Below are 20,632 nucleotides of genomic sequence, written 5' to 3' on the forward strand. Positions count from 1 at the left end.
AAAACTGGGACCTGGCAAGACTGACCCATATTAGCCAGCAAGACAGCTAACAGCTCAGCTTCTGGAAGGAAGCAGACAGGAGCCTGGCTCTCCTTCCTTCCTCTGCTGTGTGCCCCTAGGTTAGCTACTCAGCCTTGCTGAGTCTCAGTTTGTTCATCTGTTGAATGGGAATAAAAGCGAACACACGGCTGTTGCAAGGCTTAGGAGAGAGAACACATGTCAAGCGCTCAGCCAGGTCAAAGGCCGTCTTACCAGTTCATGTGTGTTTCATGGCGAATTTTAAAATGTGAGATTTATGTTTGCCGAGGTATGGGACCACTTTGTGCATCTCCTGGTATTAACAGACGCAGAGAACCGCAGAAGCGGAGGGAGCGTAACGATGAGTTAGTCTAACACGTGCTCTGGTCTCGCAGGAGTTTGTTAATGTTCACAAGTGAGGGACTGAGGCCCAGAGCAGGTTGGCAGCGGCCCTAGTCTGGATTCGTCCTACCACAGCCCCTACTATGTACAGGGAGCGCATAGTAGGGCCTCGAGATGAGGGCGACTGAGGGGACACCTGAGTCCAGGAGACCCTGGCTCAGCGCCCTGGTCGGTTCAGATGGGACGCAGCCCCGTTCGTCTTTCCTCCACCTTAAGTGGAGAGGATCATAGGCTGCCACCTCCCTGCCTCTTGGACATTTCTCGGTAGACTGTGTCCCTATTTTATTAGCTTCACTTGGTGCTTGAAGCACGCGCGGGGTCACCCCAAGACCCTCTGTTCAAAACGCAGTGTAGGTTGGCTTCCGACTGTCTCAGCCTGGCAGGACCGGGCGGGAAGGGTGTTAGCTGTTTAAATCAGTGACTTGGATATTTGTTTTGAGCTCTTCAAACTCAGGGGTGAGAACGCTCAGACTGTGCTTGCAGACCAATCCCCCGAACTCTGTTTATCCCTGGGGCTACCAGGGCCAGTCATGGGCAGGGGGAGAGGCGGGTTTAAAGCCAAATCAACGAGAGCGTTTCCAGGAGGTCAGGGCTTTCACATTCAGGCCAGAAACTTGTCAGGAGCAAAGGCAGAAGAAGACAAAGCATCACTCCTTGTCATGGCAATTACCTTAATGAACTTTCTTCGCCAGGCGGGATGGATGGCCGGGGTGGCCGTTAACTTGCGGCCTCAGTGGCTGCTACTGAGTGAGGCTGTGAAGCGGGGGCTGAAGGAGGCCACGGCAGCTGCAGCCCCGCGGCTTAATCGGTTCCACGTCGTGCGTTCATTCATACCTTGTCTCCACTTCAGATCTTTTCTGAAAGCAGGCAGGGTATAAATTAGAAACGAATTGGTAAATAAAATATTTGATCAAAATGGACAAGTCACGCCAGCAGGGGAAATACTGCAGGAGGCTGTGATTCAAACCCCTCTTTATTGGGGCGGTCAGGAAAAATAGAGGTAACAGAATTGAAATGTTCAATCCCAAGGAGGGATTAATAAGGACCAAACCACCAGGACAGACCCCATTATGTGTTAGCCAAGGAGAGGATGCCATGTGTCTCGGACCCCCTAGATACCTGGGCAGAGGCTAAGTGAGGACCGGACGGGACCCTGGTTACCCAGGTGGGAAACCATCAGCCTTGTTCTCGTTCCTGCTCTGACACCAGTTAACCAGATCTTGGGAAGCAAGTCCTTCTCAGGTCTTCAGCTGTTTCTTCTGTACAATGGCCACAGGAGAGGGATCAAAAGGAAGAATCAGTAATATGGATCCAGTCTCTATTTAAAATTTTGATGCTGTCTTCATCCTGGATACTTTGCAATAATTTTGATTTTAAAAAATCACACATCACCTATCCAAAAGAACGTGAAGCAAGCTCCCAAAGACATATTTGTCCATCCATGTTCATAGCAGCATTATTCACAATGGCCAAGAGGTGGAAGCAACCCAAGTGTCCGCTGAGGCATGAATGCGTAAACAAACCTGATGTATCCATACAGTGAAGTATTGTTCGGGCTTTAAGAGGAATGAAGTTCTGACACAGGCTATGACGTGGATGAACCCTGAGGACATTACGCTAGGTGAAATAAGACAGACACAGAAGAACAAATAGTGTATGATTCCACTCATGTGAGGCACCAGAGTAGTCAAATTCAGAGAAACAGAAAGTAGATGGTGGTTGGGAGGGGCGGGGAGTTGTTAAAGGGGACAGAGTTTCTGTTTGGGAGATGAAAAGAGTCATGGGAACTGGCTGCACATGTAACATGACTGAGCCGGGCACTTAAAAATAATTCCGATGGTAGATTTTACGCTGTGTCTGTTTCACCACATTTCTTAAAAAGTCCCACACTTAAATATTATTTATCTTGACTGAGTTGCTCGTCCTGGCTCCCGTACCTCATGGGATCTGATGAATTTTAGAAAGCTGAGAACGTGAGAGCGTTATGGAACCTCAGGGTCGGATGATTTTTCCGTTTGTGTCCGTCCCGCTTGGCTGCTAACTGCCCGCCTCAGAGCCAGTGGCGCGGTGTCCTGCTGCGGGCCCATCGGCAGGCCCCTGGCCGAGCGCTGCGGTGAAGCCCGGGGACGCCCCGAATCCTGAGCCCCACCCGTCACAACGTCCTTCCCGCGAGCATTGGTGAGCGGACTGGAGACAAAAAGACGTCTTCCCTCATTGGTTTCGTTGATCTCTTTGTTTTTCAGCGCTGGGCTCTGTTCTGCTCTGTCGAGCTGTCTTCTTCCCACAGCAGAAGCTGGAGCAGACGCGGCTGTGTGCCGCCTGGCTGGAGCCGGCCGACCCCCGTCTGCAGAGCAGTTCCAGGCCTGCTTACGTGTCTCTCGAAAGAGCTAGACGCTGGGAAACCAAAGTATTCTGCGATGGATATTCAGTGGATATTCCACTCAGAGCGATTTTGGCTGCTAAAAATACAGCTATCTAGGTGGAAATACAAAACGCACACCAGTCTAATTCCCCTAAAAGTAATGATAATAATAAAAACAATAATGCTGGAGTCCAAAATGGAGTTTGTGGGACGACAGCACCCTTCTTACTCACGAAACCGTGGCCCCAACTCCCAGGCTGGCGTGGACTCTGATCTCCTAGCCGCTCATCTGGAGCAAGTCGCTCTCAGGCTCTACCTGTGCGTCCTCGGGACGCGTCCCGCCCTTGGCTGCAGGACCAAGCAGCCTCCTCTGGGCCTCGCCCGCCACCCGCCCTTCTCGGCAGCGCCCACCCTCTGATGTTACCCCTGCTCTCCTTGACCCTTTCGGCTTCACAGCCACGCACGGGGCATGTGCATGTTCCCTGACTCAAAAGCAGGCTGGGCTGGGCTCTGTCGGCCCCTCCAAGCGCAGCCCGGAGCCCTGAGATGTCAGAGGGCGATCTTCACCAGCCCCACCACGGTCGCTACCCAGACGCCCCAGCCTCCGGCTCCTCCCTTCTAAATTGTTCTCAGCAGGACGATCGAGTTGCTTTCCTCTCACTTTACAGATGCGAACAGTTAGGGGTTAATAAGCTGGCTGGTGAGAGTAGTTACTTCAGTGACTGGCCTGACATTGCAGGCCAGTCTTAACCCAGCCTGGAAGCAGGAATTAGCCATCGGAGGGGTGTGGCTGTGTCTTGGTGGACTCGCTCCTGGACCAGATTCCAGCCAGGCCGATCCCAGCCCTCCTCTCCCTGCCACCTTGGCCTAGAACGACGCGAACAGACACTAACACAGTTTCTAACAGCTCAAGGCCGCACCCCTAGGATGACCCCAGCCCCCCTTGAAGTGTCTGCCTGAGAAAATTCAAGGTTGCCTGAAGAGTTTGCTGTTTGTTCCAGGCAACACCCGAGGACAGGGCCCTCGTCTCCGAGCCTCTGTGAGCGGGTCAGCGCCTAACTTGGATCATCTCCAGTTCACACAGCCCCTTCCAGCCCTTCGCGACCTTTGGCTTCTCTGACTCTGTGCGGCCCTCCTCACCCCTCCCTCGCTCACCCTTTAAACCTCCCGGTCACCTCTGTGCAAAGAGTTGAGTTCAACTCATCCCAGACTCTTCCTGCTGCAGTAGTGCCTTACTGATTAAGACCTGTCCTGACCACTTTAACTGTGGCCTTGTTTATCTTTGGCAGTTCTGATAAAACCTTGCTTATGGACACTGAAATTTGCATTTCATGAAATTTTCACATCACAAAATCTTTTTCTTCTTTCGATTTTTCTTAACTATTTAAAACTATAGAAACCATTCTTAGCAGGCAATGGGCCCCAGGTTGACCCACGGCCAGTGGTTTGCTGCCCCTTCTCTGCAAGAAAGGTGTTGACATGGACCCCTGGTGCACGGTGAAGGTAAAGGGCAGAGGGGTCCTCTCTGCCCACCGTGTCTGACTTATCATCTCTGAGGGCTGGCCAAGTACGGTGAGGTTTGAAGGCGCAAGGGTGTAAATTATGAAACTCCAGTGGCCCTATGTGTCTAGCTGCTAAGCCCTCCTTCCTGATGTTCATTGCAACAAAAATCCAGTGTCTGAAATCAGACCCTTGCAGCTGCGCGGCTGGAGTGCCGTGTTAGCACTGGGATGCCTAGCGTGCCGGGAGCTCTGGAAATAACCCTCTGTATTTTTAACACCCTTGGCTAGTCAGAGCGCCTCTGGTTTCTCCCAAAGACAACCCCAGGGCCCAGAGTTACCAACTGGAATTCAGAACCTCTAAGTCTCACTGCCAAGCAGACCCTCTGTCCCTCTCATCCCCACAAAAGTCCTCAACATCCCCGGGGGCTATGCCTTCACTTCCCCTGCTGGGTCAAGGGGCCCCTGGGCTGTGGTCAGGAACCCAACAATTTCTTCGCAAGGCCAAGGAAAAAGCAAGTTTTTGAAGAGGTTTTATTTCAAACCACAGAGTCTAACCAGTTAAAAACTGCTTGTTGGGTCTCCCAGAAGCCAAGGAGGGGCTGTTCGGGTCACCAGGAAGGAGAGAGGGTCTGGCCATTCGCACAGCTGGACGCCCAGAACAGGTAGATGGCCCACAGAGGACCATCTACCGATAAGTCGGTGGGCTTATCGAGGACAGCCGGGCCCTCCAGCAGGAGGTCGGGCCTCTCCAGGCGCCTGTACACCTGCCTTCCACCTGCACGGGGCAGGTCTGGGCCACCGCCAATTGTGGGCTTCACCACCCAGAGAAGTGCTCAGACAGGGCGAGCAGCTGTGCTGCGGGGGAAGGGGCAGGTGGGAACGGGGAGAAGTAACGCTCCCGCCTCCTTCTCAAACGTTCTGGGCTGGGCTCGGCTTCCTTGGGGACAGGGGCCCAGGAGGGCTAGTGCTCGGGGTCGGCGTCCATGCAGGACTCCCAGGGGTTCTGGGGCATCCGCGGCAGGGAGAAGAGCAGGAGAGCCAGGCCGCCGAGGAAGAGGAGGCCGAAGGCCGCGCAGGCGCAGGCGAAGGACCAGGAGTAATAGTACTTGATCCAGACGGTGTCCTCGCTGTCTATCATGCGCTTCACCGACTGCCGTGTGACCTCCACCGAGACGAAGATGCAGAGACCTGGGGGCAGAGCTGGACTCAGGGCCCCGGGCGCCCCCCGCCCCGCGTCAGCTGGGCTTCCGCGTGGGCTTCAAGGTGGAGACCCCGCCGGGGGAGGGGCGGGGGCATGAAACGGCCCCGAGACCGAGGTCCCGATCGGGAAGCTGCAGAAGTGCGCCCTTTCGTTCCTTCTTCCCTTAGCACTATTTTAAAGTCAATTTAAATTTTTGTTAGTAATTAGCATCCTCCCCGCCTTGAGGATTGTCTTGGTAAGAAATGGACAGATTGCCGAGATCTGCCCCCTCCCGGCCCACCAGCCCTGGCGGAAGCCCTGGGCAAGCTTGCCCCTGGGTGGAGCCTGGGAATCTGTCCACACCCAGGCCCCAGGTAGGCATGAGAACGGGGTCGAAGCATCCCCCCAGACCCGGCACCCGGACAGGAGCCCCCATCCTACCCGCAAAGGTGTAGAACATGGACGCTGGCCTCAGCAGGTAGTCGCGCTTCTTCCCGAAGGACAGGAGCACGCAGATGGTTCCCGCGATGGTGAAGCCCAGGCTGAAGACGGCGATGGCCGCGGCCGAGATGCTATACTCTGTGGCACACAAGGGGGCAGGGATGCCGGGACCTCAGAGGGGCCTCATCCCCTGCACCTTTCGTCACCACTGGCTGTGTCTGCAGCCAGGTAAGTGAGTACCACATTCTACTATTCCCTTTTCCCAGGTGAGAAAACTGAGGTCCGAGAGATTAAATCACTCCTTCAGAGTCGCACAGTGGCTAAGGGGTGGGACCAGGATGTGCACACGACCTGATACCTTCTGGCAGGTCAGGCACCAAACTGAAGTTCCTCCCTCCAGGGGCAGAGGCCTCGGAAGGAAGCGTGAGATTTGTGGCTGGAGACCTTTCTGGAGCAGAAACCTTCCTCCGAGTGTCAGGGCAGAAGGTGGCACTCAGGCTGGCGTGGTCTGTCCTGGGACTGGCAAGCAGCCTCTGGACGGATGACGGAGTGTGGCTTGTTACAGAGCTCGGTGCCCAAGAGGATCTGCGTGTGTGTGTGTCAGAGTGTGTGCACCTGTGCATGCGTGTGCATGCGTGTGTGTTTGCACGTGTGTGTGCATACCCATGCCGTGTGCAGTCTTCTGTACACAAGCACATGCGGGTCTCTACTCAGTCCAGGGGGTGCCTCCGAGCTCGGTGGTTCCCACAAGGCCCACCAGGGCACGTGTGCCTCAGGGGCCCTCACGCATCTGCCCCAGTCCCCACCTTCTGCTTCTCGGGGAGTGACTTATAGGTGAGGGAGGGACTCAGACAGACTCCCCGCACACTCTGAGCTACCAGCCCTGCAGACCACCACAGGGTCTTGCATCCTTGTTCCATTGTCAGAGCTCCTGGGACAGTGGCGTCCCTTGGGCTCTGTGGGGAAATGGACTCCTTCTGCCCTTTGGGAGCTACCAGGCAAGTCTCTTTCACAAACTCGCCCGAGCCCTGATGCAGGGACGCTCAGGGTGCCTGGAGATGCGTGATGCTGTCTCGGGGGCGCAGCGGGTGACCAGGCTGCTGCTCAGATGCATCGGGAGGGGCTGCTTGTCATCAAGATCCGGAAGTCGGGGCATTTGCACCCGTGATTTTCTGGTTCAGCAGCGTGACGGGAGCCACGTTTCCTCCCCTCCTTGCTCTCCACACGGGCTCACCTTTCTGAGTGGTAACTTCGAAGATCTCCGAGCTCTCGCCTGGGTTAAAATGCCTGAAGTAGGAACAGTTTTTCTCTGCAAAGGAGGGAGACGGCCTATGAGTTGAGAGAAAGGGCTGCAGCCGGGGCAGGAGCTCAGCTGAGAGAGGGTGGGTGCAGTCCCCCAGGGGGCTTCTGCTCCCCAAACCCTGACTCGGGGCTGAAACAAACATCTTTCACTAACCCTTAGACCAAAACGTTGGTAGGAAAGAGGGTTGCATAAGAGGCTGGGAGATCATCAGGGAGCGGAGGCTGACTGAGTCCAGGGGGCACAGAGCACTGGGGTACTGAGCCCATTAGGCAGACAGGGAAACTGAGGCCCAGAGATCAAGTCATGTGTTAGGGGGTACAGGACCCATGGTCAAGCAAGGGCCAAACAGTGGTTCTCAGCCAGGGCTGATTCTGCCCCCAGAGGACACTGGGCGGTGTCTGGAGACATTTTTATGTCACAACTGGGCAGGGCTTCTACCGGCATCCAGTGGGTAGAGGCCCGGGATGTGCTGAGCATCCTACCATGTACAGGACAGCCTCCTACAGCACAGAATTACAGGCCCCCAAATGTCAGTAGTGGTGAGTCAGTAGTGGTTCACATCCAGTCTAGGGCTGGGTTTCTTATCTGCATCCAGGCCCACCCTGAGGCACTGGGTGTGACCTGGGAAGCAAAGTGTTTTTCAAGAACTTTCCAAGAGATTCTGGTGTTCAGCCATGTTTAGAAGTCTGGCTCTCGGCCCCTTGAAATGCCCTTCAAAGGGCTTTTCTGAGTGGGCCCTCTATATGGACTTGGGTGAAGGGCAGAGAACCTCTACCTGAGGGCCAAACGTGATCAAAAGCTCATTTCATTGGGCCCTCAATGCCTGTAGCCATAGAAACAGCCCAGATAAGACCTCCCCAGGTGAGCTGCTTCCCCACCCAATTAGTGTCAGAAAAGCCATAGAAGGTCTGTGTTGGCAGTAGGACCAAAAATATGGATTTGATAGGGAGCAGAGGAAGAACTCAGAACAAAGAAATTCACACTGATTTTCAATATAATTTCTCTTCCATTCTTCTCCTTTAATCTCTTATAACTAGATATACTGTAAAATCAAAGGATAGTCTTATTGCTTATTGAATACAGTTTAATATTCTATACTCTTGATTTAGGAAGTAGATGAATGGGTTATTTTATACTATTTTGTTTCTTTAAAAAAAAAAACTAAATTAGGTTGCTTTTTATTTCTGTGAGGCCCTTCATTGAATTCTTTTTCCTGCGGATCCTTGAACCTCAATAGAAAAACATCTCTGCTCCTAGTTTATATGGCGTCTAGTTTGTGCATCCATTTCTTTACCTACATTCAAATGATCACCAGGTGTTTGATGCCTAGTTTCTTTTGGAAACAAACCTGAGGTTTGCGAAGTCATAGCTTTCATTGGGGTCCAGGCTTCCGTCTGCCTGACCTGTATAACCTTGTTCCACTGAAGCCTGTGGCCTCCATTTCCCCTCCCCCAATGTCAGGGTTACTTCTGCTCCCCTAAGTCCAGGAAGAGAGTGACCCTGGGAGATGGAGCCTGGTTTAGCAGCAGTAAATGTTCCATGAGGTAAACAGCCTTTTCTTTGAGCTTCTATATTTAAATCACTTTCCTTTCGAGCTGAGTTGCCTGGGGTGTGTGACTGCCGCTGGTGATTCAGGAGTGATGCTGTGCTTTTCTCTCTCGCAGCTTCTGCTGTTACTTTAAAGCATAATGGAACCCTCTTACATTTGTTAGATTAGTAGCTATAGATTCTCTTGAATCCCTGCTTCAAAATGGCTCGTGCGAAGTTACAGGTCTCCTCATGTCTCCCTCTGGACGGAGGAAAACTTCTGTTTCCTTCTTTAAGAGCCAATCTTGGTCATCATTGAAAACACCCTGAAAAGAACTGACAGAATTCAAGTGTGTTTCATGGTCAGTTCCCTCCCTGACGACGCAGAAGCCAAGTTAAAAGCAGGCCCGGAGATAAAGGCCCATCGGAAGCCCGGCCAAGGCCCAGCTGTCTGGCAGGTCCGCGTTGCCGAGGCTCCTCTTGCACAGGTAGTGTTCGGGGTGTCGGCCCCCCGCCAGACAAACACCAGGCTCCTGGGGGAGCCACCCTGCAGACTCGGGGGTGGGGACGTGGGCCCAGGTTCAGTCTTCCCCTCCCTCCCCTCCTCTCTCCAATGCTCTCTGGGGGCGCTGGGGGGCACCCACGCAGGGCACCTGGAAGCCTCAGCTTCTCTTTCATGTGGCTGGTCCTCGGGCTTGAGGATGGGTGAGCCAACCCCGTCTGCTCTCTTGGACTTAGCACACGAGGAAGGCCAGCGGCCTCTGAACCAGGAGAAGCGTCTGCTACACGGCCCCGTGGCTGCCCGTTGGAGACCACAGCCCCTTTGCGGTCCCGTTCGGGATAAATCAGCTCGGGCACCTGCCAGTGTCACTCAAGAACTGCCCAGGGTCCTGTTGGGATGGGCAGTCCCCACCCCCGCCCCTTAGCCTGGGTGCTGTCTGGGTGAACCGCATCAAGGGCAACTTGAAAAGGAAGGACGTTTGAGATGGGCCTGCGTGGGTAGCGGGCGGGAGGGAGAGACCGCGTGCAGACTGTGAGCCTTCTCGCCTCTGCCTCTCTGACGTCCCTCTGCCCCCTGCGCCCGGTCTACATCCCACCTGCTCAGCACCTGCAGCTGTGCCTCATGGGCTCCAGCCCCTTCACTGGGCAGAAGGGGCAAGTGCTTTGGACCAGGTTGGCAGAGATACCAGCACTGGGGTGGTGACCTGGGACCAGAATTGAGCACCGAGGCTCCTCCGGCCTCCTTGCGTCTGCAACTGGCTCACGGTGATTTTAATATTTGTATTTCTTTTTTTCTGTGTTTCAGAAATGTCTACCATGGACAGTCATAAGGCTCAGTGACCTAACATCTTTAAGTGGATTATTCCTTTAAAAAATGTCGTAAATCAGTTATTGGGGTTGGGCTATTCTGCTCACCAAAGATTCTGATTAAGGGAGGGCCTGACTATGCAGAACCATATCTGCCAATTTCAGAGAACTAGAACAGAAGGCACATTTAGCTCCAAGCTGAACTGGAGTTAATACAGATCTTTCTCTGATAGTTGGAACAGCTTGTATGATTAGGGGATGCCTCTGGGTTATCACTGAGAATGTATCAACCCAATGCTGGTTGATGCAGACTTTAATACATTAAAAAAACCCAAAAAAACCCACCTCGTTGATTTGCACAAAACCAAGGGAACGAGTGCTCTGGGGGTCAGAAGAAATGTTTCACCCACTTGTTACTTGCATCAGTGCCAGGGTTGTCTTCACCCTTTTTGTAAAAGAAGTTCTTGATGCTCCCGATTAGTGGTTGCTCTGTGCTCTGTGTTCCCCCGTCCCTCTGATTGAAAGGCGTTGGAGAAATGCTCAAGACCTGACCCCAGGGCCTCAGAGCATTGCTGTTGTATGGGGGAGAAGTCTAGTTATGGCCAGTCTCCAGCATGGGCTCCTGCGGATGGGAAAGGGAGCCTCTGAGATTCTTGGGGTCACAGGAGTGTCATGTTCTTTCATTTGGGCTCCAGTCCAGCCCCACGTACTAGGAGAGAAGATGGGCCACCAGAGAAACTGGGCACTGCTGCTGCCTTGTGCTCAAGAGGCAGAGTCGGAAAAGAAAGAACATTCCACCCAGCCCAAGGGCGAGGGATGACCCTTCTGAGGACTCACTGGGCTTGCAGACAGGCAGCTCTTCTGACAACTGGGAAGCCCCTGCTCTCACTCTGGAGACACTGGAACTGACCTCAGATACTGATGCTGTGCATGGCAGTCCTTCGAAGACTCGCGGTCAGTGGAAAACCCAAATTAGACAATTTGTGTCCTCAGAGCCTCCAGCTTTCTGTGGCTGAGTGCGACCTTGAAAAGCTTCCTCTATTTCACCAGCTCTCGATGCAGCTTCCTCTAAATCACGTCATGTCAAAGTTGGTATCTAATGTGTTTGCTTGGGTCAGCAGCTTTTCGGAACGGTGTTTGTACGTGCAGTGGAGGGTGTGGGGAGGGACTGCAGAGCAAAGAAACTCTGGATTTGAGACTTTAGCCTCGGAAAGACGCCTCTGAGCCTCAGTTTTCTCACACAGAGAATGAGGACCCTCTGTAGAATCCAAGTCTCCTCACCGGGTGGTTGTAATAAGTGGTATAATGTAGCAACTAAGGTGAATTCTAGGTGTATGGGTCCTGGCTGCTCTGCCATGGTAACTGTGTGACCTCGGTCAAGCTACTCAACTTCTTCGTCCCTTGTTTTCTTTATCTGTAAGATTGGCTGATGATAATAGAATGGACCTTGTCAAGGATTTTGTGAGGATCTGATGATTCTGATTACTGTCTATCTGTCTATCTATCATCATCTGTCATCCCACTGCCCTCTGGCCTCCATGGTTTCTAGCAAAAATAAGCTGTTTAATCTTACTAAGAATGTCTTGTACGTGATGAGTTGCTTACAAAATTCTGTGTCTTTATCTTTCCGTGGTTTGATCATGATGTACCTGGGTATGAATTTACCCTGCTTGGAGTTCATTAAGCTTCATGAATTTGTAGGTTAATGTTTTTCATCAGATTGGGAAAACTTTCAGCCATTATTTTCCACGTAACCTTCCTGCTCCTCCCCCGCCCCCATCTCTCTCCCTCTCCCTCCTTCTGAGACTGCTATTCTGCATATGTTAATACATGTGATACTGTCCCGCAGGTCTCTGAGGCTCTGTTCATTCTTCTTCATTTTCCTTCCCTGTCTGTTCCTTAGACTAGCTAATCTCAGTGGACCTATCTTCTGGTTCACTGGGTTTTTTCTTCTATCTGCTATATAATCCCTCTAGTGAATTTTTCATTTCAGCTGTTGTACTTCAAAACTTCGGAATTTCTCTTGGGTCTTTTAAAAATTGTTTATATCTCTTTATTGATATTCCCTATTTCATGAGATATCATTCTCATCTTCATTTTAGTTCTTTAAACATGATTTCTTTCAGTTCTTTGTATCTAAAATAGCTGATTTAAAATCTTTATCTAGTAAGTCCAATATCGGGGCCTCCTTAAGGATCTTTTGGCTGCATCCTCCATCCCGACCCCCACCCCATGTATGTGCCATGCTGTTTTAGTTCTTTGCATGCCTTGTAAGTTTTTTAATTTAAAATTTAAAACTCAACATTTTAAACAATATAATCTAGCAACGCTGGAAATTAGATGCCCACCCTTCCCCAGGGTTTGCTCCTGTGGCTGTTGGTTACTGTTGCTTGTTAAATGATATTTCTGAATTAATTTTGTGAAGTCTGTATTCACGTACGGCCACTGAAATCTCTGCTCAATTAGTTTGGTGGTCAGCTCACAGAGATTTCCTAGAATGCTTGGAACCAACACATCTCCCAGTCTTTACTGAGGGGCTTTGGGCTAAGCAGAGGACCAAGCACTCACCTAAATCGCCTACATTTCTGCCTCAGTCTTTTTTTTCTTTCCCTCCCTCCCTCCCTCCCTTCCCTTCCTTCCTTCCTTCCTTTCCTCCTTCCTTCCTTCTCTCTCTCTCTCTCTCTCTCTCTCTTTTTCTCTTTCTTTTCTCACACAGCTGTTGGTTTTCAAGGCTATGACAGAGTCGGGGAGGGGAGAACAGGAGTAGTGCACATTAAGACACCACAAAGCTCATTGTTCCCACTGAGATTCACCAGTTTTTCTTGAATAAGCACTTGCTGGATTGCTGCAAGACTGGTTAATTTCTAGAGTTCTGAAAAAGTTTATTCTGACCATTTTGGCAAATGTTCTCATTGTTTTTATGGAGAAGAGGAGTTTTGGAGGTACTTACCCTGTCATTTTTTCTGATGTCATCCAAAGTTAATATATGTAAGGCACTTAAAAAAACAATGTTTGGGGGACTTCCCTGGTGGTCCAGTGGTTGAGAATCTGCCTTCCAATGCAGGCGACACAGGTTGGATCCCTGGTCAAGGAACTAAGATCCCACATGCCGCGGGGCAACTAAGCCCATGTGCTGCAACTACTGAGCCCTCACGCCTCAAGTGGAGAGCCCATGTGCCGCAAACTATAGAGCCCACGCGCTCTGGAGCCTGCACGCCACTAGAGAGCCTGCTTGCCACAACGAAGATCCCACGTGCTGCAACTAAGACCCAACGCTGACGAAAATAAATAAATAAATTAATTAAATAAGTATTTCGAAAAAAAACCAAACAATGTTTGGTAGATAGTGCTATGTTTGTATTTGCAGTTGTTGATGTTGTTGTTAATAAATGAGAGAACACAAATGAACTCTGTTCCTCCCTCTGGAAAAGAGTGATCCAACAGAACACAGGAAGGATGGGTGGGGAAGGAAAAAGATGTCCACTTGCAGGAGGAAAGAAGGCAGGAATACACTTCGGAAGCTTGTTGGGGGTAAGGCAGTGCTCACAAGTATGGAAGGTATGATTCTCTCCGGACCAGGATAAGACAGCCTGGAGACAGACTCTGCTCAGGCTCAAGGCCAAACCATGCTGGCTCGTCCCCCGTGGCTGGTCCACTCACCTCCCTCCTGCCTGTCTCTCCTTGTATAGACTCACCTCACCTCTGTCTTCTTCTGCTCTGTAAACTCACCAGGCTTTGAAAGGCTGGCGCCAAGGACAGGTGGACAGGGCCTTAACAGTGCGTTCCCATGCATGGTCCCTGGAGACTCTGCCCTGCCCTGCCCTGCACAGTGGGGTTGGCTGGATGAGGCACCTGTTTATGGGTGTGCTCCGCAGTGGCTGAGGGGCGTGGGCATCTGGGCTATGTGATACCCTTCAAGCACATGTCCGTGCCTGTTAAAGCCCTCAGGCCTGGGACTTGGTGTTTCCAAGAGAGCTGGGTGTTTATGAGTCTTCCGGGTAGAAGCAAGCAGGGCAGGGGTTTCCTGGAGCCAGCAGGAGGCGAATGAAGACAAAGGAGCCAAGTGGCGGAAAGGGGTTTGGGCACCTTCCTCCCCACGTGGACTGCAAGATCTTCGGGGACTTAGCAGTGCCTTTCTTGAAGGTAAGGGCTCCAGGAACAGCCCGTCTGATAACAGGGAGAATAATTCTGAAAACCAGGTGGGATGCTGCACTCACCCTGGCCCACTGTCACCTTGGAGTGACAGCTGTAAGCACCGGAAGGGGCTTTATGTTGCTGAGCCCAAGATCCGTATTTTATAGGAAGAAGCAGAGGCTGTGATGGGCTTTGTCAAGCCCCATGGTCCTTTGGGGGTCGTGGCCTCTGATTCCCTGCACAAGCCTCTTTCCTCAGCACCTACTCTATTTGCTATGAACGGGGAGGGCTCCACGTCTGCAGAACAGACTAGTCACCCTCACACCAGGTGTTCTGGCGAAAGAGCTCTCCTTCAACGTGCGCTTCACTCACATGGTAGGAAATCGAGGACGGCATTTAAATCACAGTGGAAGGAAACACTTTCTAATTCCGAAGGGGTCCTAGGCCAGGGAGGGTGCGCAGAAGGACCCACGGTTCTGGCAAAAAGGCAGGTGGCTGGTCCACAGCCGGGTCCTGCCTCACAAACATGCGAGCTGTGCCGTTGATCACGGCCCGTGCCCAGGAGGGACTCCCACTTGGTTTCATGCTCTGCTCTTGCCGTCTTGAAATTCTTAATAATCAGGACAAGGAGTCATGCATTTTCATTTTGCACAGGGCCCTGTAAACTCTGTGGCGATCCTGTCTACACTGCAGCCTGGAGGCTGGAGAATGAACCGCCCCCCCTCCCCCGCGCCGGGGGTCCCTTTCACCTGAGGACAGAGGCCTGTGTTTGCAGGGAGAGGGTGGGACCGGGCGCAACCGGAGCCCTAGTCTGGCTTCTTTCCTGAGCCTCTGTCCGCCCGTCCAGACCTCCGCCCTGGGCGCCGAGTCCCGAGCCCCAGCCGGACGCAACTGCCTGCAGCCGGACGCCCTCAATGCCGGGCCGGCGCGGGCCACCAGCTGAACCGCACACCGCCCCGCCCGCGCCCCCGGGCCCACGGGCGGGCGGCCTTCCCCGGAGGGACCGGGACGGGCGGGAGGGGGGCTGGGGAGGGTACGTTACCCCCAGGCAGGGTGATGGGTCCGCAGCTCCTGTCCCTGCCGTCGCCCGGAACGATCCGCTTGGTGCAAATCCGCCAGAGGCCGAAGTGTGCCGCCTGGCAGCTGGCGTTGCGGTGCTCCGCGCGGGGGCTCAGCACGGCCCAGTGGTCGGTCACCACGGCCACCAGCGCCAGCACGATCCCCGCCAGGACGCAGAGGAGGGTCAGGCGGACCTTCAGGGCCTTGGTCTGGGACATGGCGGCCACGGAGCGGCGGGCGCTGGGGCAGGCCCGGCGGCCGCGTCCTCCCGGGCAGGTGGCGGTCGCGCCGGGGCGGCGGCAGCTGTTCAGTGTGCCCGGCGGGGCCGGAGGGGGCCGGCCGTGGGCGGAGGGGCGCTGGCCGGGCTGAGCAGCTGCCCAGACGTGTCAGCGGCCTGCGGAAGCTTCTATTAATGCCCATCCCGGCGCCTCGCCGAGGACGGCTGCTCCTCGGGTTTCAGGGCCGTCTTCGCTCCTGGAGCCAGAAGCACGCTGTGGGGGTGGGGTGGGGGTTTGGGGGGGCGAGGACAGCCGGCGCTGATGTGACTGCAGACGCTCTCCTCGGGGGACCTGAGCTGGGAGGGGCGAGGGGCAGGCAGCCGGGGCCGGCTGTGCGAGCATCTTCCTTCTGGGGCCGGAAGGACCCCGGGGGACGCAGACTGTGTAGCCTCTGTCCTTGCACCGGGCGGGCCGGTCACCGGGGGGCGGGGGGTGAATGGGTCCTCGTCCCGGGGTTCTGGGGGGAGCCTGCCGAGGGACACGTCGGGGATGCCCTGCTTGGGGCCTCTGGAGCCCACTGCCCTGGCGAGCGCTCCAGCCCTGAACCCCACCATACCCCAAATGGCAGGAGGATCTCCGGTGGTTCCTGAGCCTCGCATCATCCCACACTATTTCCTTATCAATTCTGTTTCCATCCCCGCAGTGAGGTCTAGAAGAAAAGCTGTCTGGGGTTAGTAAGTCTTTAACCCCTTTCTGATGCTTGCAAATCCAAGACTAGCCTCGAGAGGACAAAAAACCCAGCTGGATTTGACTGTGGTGCTGTTGCCACTGTACCCTTTTAGTTTTTACCTTCTATTAATGGCAGGTAATAAAGATTTTCCAGTTACATTGTCCTTTAGAAAATAAGTATACTTAAGTAGGAAGAGCAGAAGTAGGTCGATTGACAGGTGACTCTTAAGAGGCTAAGGGGCGTGTGGCCCAGAGGACACATGGGGTTTGGGGACCGCCTACCCGTGCCCGCTTCACCTCAGGGCCGGCACTCCAGGCTGGAGCCCCTACATGCCTCCCGGGCTTCTGCATCTCCGTTCTCAAGTCACCAGGGGCCTCTTTTGGGGTGTGTCCAAGAAGCTGATGCATGGCCAGGAAGAAACCCCTGAGCTGGGCAGGGGTTTGACCTCTAAAATCCTGGCCTCTAGTTGACACAGCTTACAGAAAGACTGCCTGTGTGAGGAGAAGCATTCAGGGGTCCAGCCGCGAGGTTGCAGACTGTTAATAACAATGCTGATCATAGTGAGAGCTCAGCCTCAGTGAGTGCTTACTACCTACGAGGCGCTCCGCTAAGCCTTTCCATATACCACTGCAGTTAATCTTCACACCAGTCCATGAGGTAAACACAACTATCACTCCCATTTTACAGATAAGGACCCAGACGCTCAGAGACGTGAAGTAACTTGTCCAAGGTCACACAGCAGGTAAATGGTGAAGCCAGGTTTCAGAACCCAGAGCCCAAACTCTTAACCAGTGGTTGGAGCTGGGAGGAACTTTCGAGATCTGTTCTGACTGCAGGGGAGGAAAAACATCTTTGTCCTCTACCCTAACGAAAGACAAATTGACAAGAGTAAAGCATGCAAATTAATGGGTTTTTAAAAATTAATTAATTTATTTTTGGCTGTGTTGGGTCTTCGTTGCTGTGCACGGGCTTTCTCTAGTTGCGGCGAGCGGGGGCTAGTCTTCATTGCGGCGCGCGGGCTTCTCATTGCGGTGGCTTCTCTTGCTGCGGAGCACGGGCTCTAGGCGCGCGGGCTTCAGTTGTTTTGGCTCGTGGGCTCAGTAGTTGTGGCGCATGGGCCCAGCCGCTCCGCAGCATGTGGGATCTTCCTGGACCAGGGCTCGAACCCGCGTCCCCTGCACTGGCGGGCGGACTCTTAACCCCTGTACCACCCGGGAAGCCCTGATGTAAGTTTTATGTGGCACAGGAGTCTTCGTAAAACGTGAAGACCTAAAGAAACTGTTAAACTTGGACCTTTTTATTTTTTGAGTAGGGTATTTATTGTAATAATTTAATTTTTTTCCCTGAATGAAAACATGTTCATTATTAAAATGCAACCACATACATGTATATGGAGAAGAAAAGTGATACTTGTTGTTTTTGTATTCCTTGTCTGTAATACCCCTTTCCTCGTCCAGAGAGAAACCCTGTTCACAATTTAAACCTGAGCGTTTTAATGCGTGCTGTGTGTGATGAAGAGTGGGTACAGGGACTTCCCTGGTGGTCCAGCGGTAAAGAATCTGCCTTCCAATGGGGGTTTGATCCCTGGTCGGAGAATTAAGATCCCACATGCCGCGGGGCAGCTAAGCCAGCGCCATAACTAGAGCCCACACGCCCTGGAGCCCGCACACCGCAACTAAGACCCAACACAGCCATAAATAAATAAGTAAGTAAATAAATAAATGCTTTTTAAAAAAAGAGTGGGACATACAACAGGACAAATGGATTGAGCGAAGGGCACAAAACTCGTGGGGGGGAAAAGCAAGGTCTGTTTGTTCAGATGCCCCTCTACATTTGTGGGACGTTTGCTCCTTTCTTCTGGGTGTAAGGGCGAGCACCTCCAATGTGAGTGTCTCATGACCTGCCTCAGAGGAGGGTCACAGAGGCCTTCCTGTACCTGCCGTTTCTCAACTTCCTTCAGTTTAAATGTGCAGTGTGCCAAGGTACCATATCTTGGGGCAGCGTGTCCTGAACCCCGTGTGACTGATTAAGGAACCTGTGGCCTAGAGACAGGACGTCACAAACCAGGACCCCCATGAACAAGCACAGGGCAGAGACCTCGGGGCTCCAGCCACAGACTGGCCTGAAACTCCACATCACACACCAGCCCCTCATCCAAGTTATAATCTCCCGACAGCGTCTCTCTGAACCTTCCTCATCTCTGCCCCCCTCCTCTCCCTGTCTGCATCCCCCCCAACCCATCACAACCCGGTGACTTGCCGACATCTGTCACGGCTTGCTTCAGCTCAGAGAGTGCCTGTGTGTCTTCAGGCAGCTGGCCCCCCCGAGAGCACTCCTGGAAGCTGGGATGTGACACGCAGCCTCAGGCCCCTCACATTGCCCCTGCGGGCCCGGCTTCAGGGCCTAGCCGGCCGGGGTCTCAGGGGGCGCTGGGTAGCCTGATGCAGACCCACGGTGTGTCAGGCACCCCAGCCAAGCAGCAGGTGTAGATGCCGGTGTTTCAGGACTGACCATCTAGGAAGAAGCACATTTCCTGGTGTGGTGGGGATGGTACCCTAAGCTTACCAGCGCCGGGAGCCCCCCGAGGTCTCCGAGAGCGCCCTCAGGGGGCCTGGCCCGCGGGCGCACTCAGCCTTGGCCACAGCAGCACCGCAGGCCCCTCCAAGAAGCCAGGCCGCTCCGGGCCTCGGTGTGGGGCAGGTTTGTGCCACATGCAGGGGTCCTGACCCTCAGCCCAGCAGCACAAGCATGAAAGATGGATGCCCTCTTCCTTTTGGAGTAGGCTTTGTGTCAGTCTAGCTCAAGGTCGGCAGCCCCAGGGGTTGCAGGCACTGCCAGGCTGTCTGCCCTGCTCCCCGGGCCTCGCCGGGCCCGGGTGGGGGGGCAGCTCCGTGGAGGCCCGAGCTGGGCCACGCCGGCGTCCTCCACTAAGGCCCGGGTAGGGTATTTCCCGGGGACTGGCCTGTCGGTGCGGGAGCCAGCCAGCTGCACGGTCGGAGCCCTGCTCTGCCAGCCTCCAGCTGAGTGGCTTTCAGCCAGTTAACCTCTAAACGCCTTTTCCTCTAGATCTGAGATAATGCACTTCACCAGCTCAGCCCGCGGTTGATGCTGTGCACTGAATTAGGTCCCCCTTAAATGCATACGTTGAAGCCCAAACCCCAGCCTGATGGTACTGGGAGGTGGGACCTTTGGGAGGTACTTAGGTTCTGATGAGGTCACGAGGGCGGGGCGCTCGTGACGGATTATAAGGACAGACGCCAGAGGACTTGCTTTTTCTTCTCCTCTGCCACAGAAGGACTTAGCGAGAAGGCAAAAAATGCCCAGAAGAGGGCTCTCACCAGAGCCCAACCGTGCTGGCACCATGATCTAGGGCTTCCATCCTCCAGAGCTGTGAGAAAACACATTTTGTTCTTTAAGGCACCCCGTCTGTGGCGTTCTGTCATGGCAGCCTGAGCTGACTGATATAGTAGCAATTTGTCCAGCTTGGTTATTGCTACGATTGGTGCTTATAGACTACAGATGGACCAGCTTTGTCTGATGGACTGTAAGCTTCTGGAGACTCTATTATGTACTCATTCTGCGTTCCCTCAGAGAACCCCCTGGATTTGAGCCCAGGGTTGGACCTTCATAAAGGTTTGTTGAATGACGGATGGATGGATGGACAGATGGGCTGAAGGAAGGGGACAGAAGCTCAGATAACTGACTCCACTAGATGAGCCAAAGGACATTTTCATGGCCACAGGGGCATAAGAAATGGCAGCTCGGGCTAACCCAGTACAGCTTGGACCAGAGGCTAATGTGTTTCCGGGTGCTGAGGGGCAGCCCAGGAGGGCACCATTGCCACCTCTGTGACCAAGCGCGTGAGGAAGCTCCGATATTTTCTACAGGAATTCTTCAGAGTAGAGATGCCACGCTCAGCTCACCGGGAGTTGTCTGCACTTCACTCGTCCAGATGAACCATTTGTCCCAAAAGACTGCTCTTTTTCCAAGAAGGAGCCGACATAATTGAGGGAAGGAAAACACTTCTCAGAAGCGGGCCTCATCTGGAGCCGGGACCAGGGCACGCCTGGGTGGGGGACCCTCTTCAGAAACATGTTGGTCTGATTCTGAGCTCAGGCTTCGTTAGGCTGAGAAATGGCCTTGGGTGTATGTCTTAAAAGACCATGAAACAAGGCACCACCCTGTTGTCTCAACCTCTTTTCGCAGCTTCATCTCCCTCCCTGCAAGGTTCAGCGTGGACCTTCTGTTGCCTCAGGCCTGCCGTCCCCAGTTCTAACCTGTGAGCCAAGGACGGTCTCTGCCTCTGTCCAGGGGCCCAGACTTCTCCCGTCTGCAAACTCAGAGATCCCATCGCTCAGCCTCTGCTTCCATCATCATATCCCCTTCTCTGACTCTCCTGCATCCCTCTTTCCCTTAAATGGACCCTTGTGATCATGTGGGATCCACCC

General features: G+C 53.6%; 1 protein-coding gene across 1 annotated transcript; it reads right to left on the reverse strand.

Moving 5' to 3' along the window:
- Positions 1-5,245: 5,245 nt before the first annotated feature.
- Positions 5,246-15,454, reverse strand: CACNG1 (calcium voltage-gated channel auxiliary subunit gamma 1). Its single transcript, XM_065897753.1, has 4 exons — positions 15,220-15,454; positions 7,140-7,214; positions 5,906-6,043; positions 5,246-5,472 (listed from the first exon to the last, which is right to left on the reverse strand). The coding sequence occupies exons 1-4, from the start codon at positions 15,452-15,454 to the stop codon at positions 5,246-5,248; spliced, it is 675 nt and encodes a 224-aa protein (XP_065753825.1).
- Positions 15,455-20,632: the final 5,178 nt, after the last annotated feature.

The sequence above is a fragment of the Phocoena phocoena genome, chromosome 19, assembly GCF_963924675.1.
Source record: "Phocoena phocoena chromosome 19, mPhoPho1.1, whole genome shotgun sequence".
Lineage (NCBI taxonomy): Eukaryota > Metazoa > Chordata > Mammalia > Artiodactyla > Phocoenidae > Phocoena > Phocoena phocoena.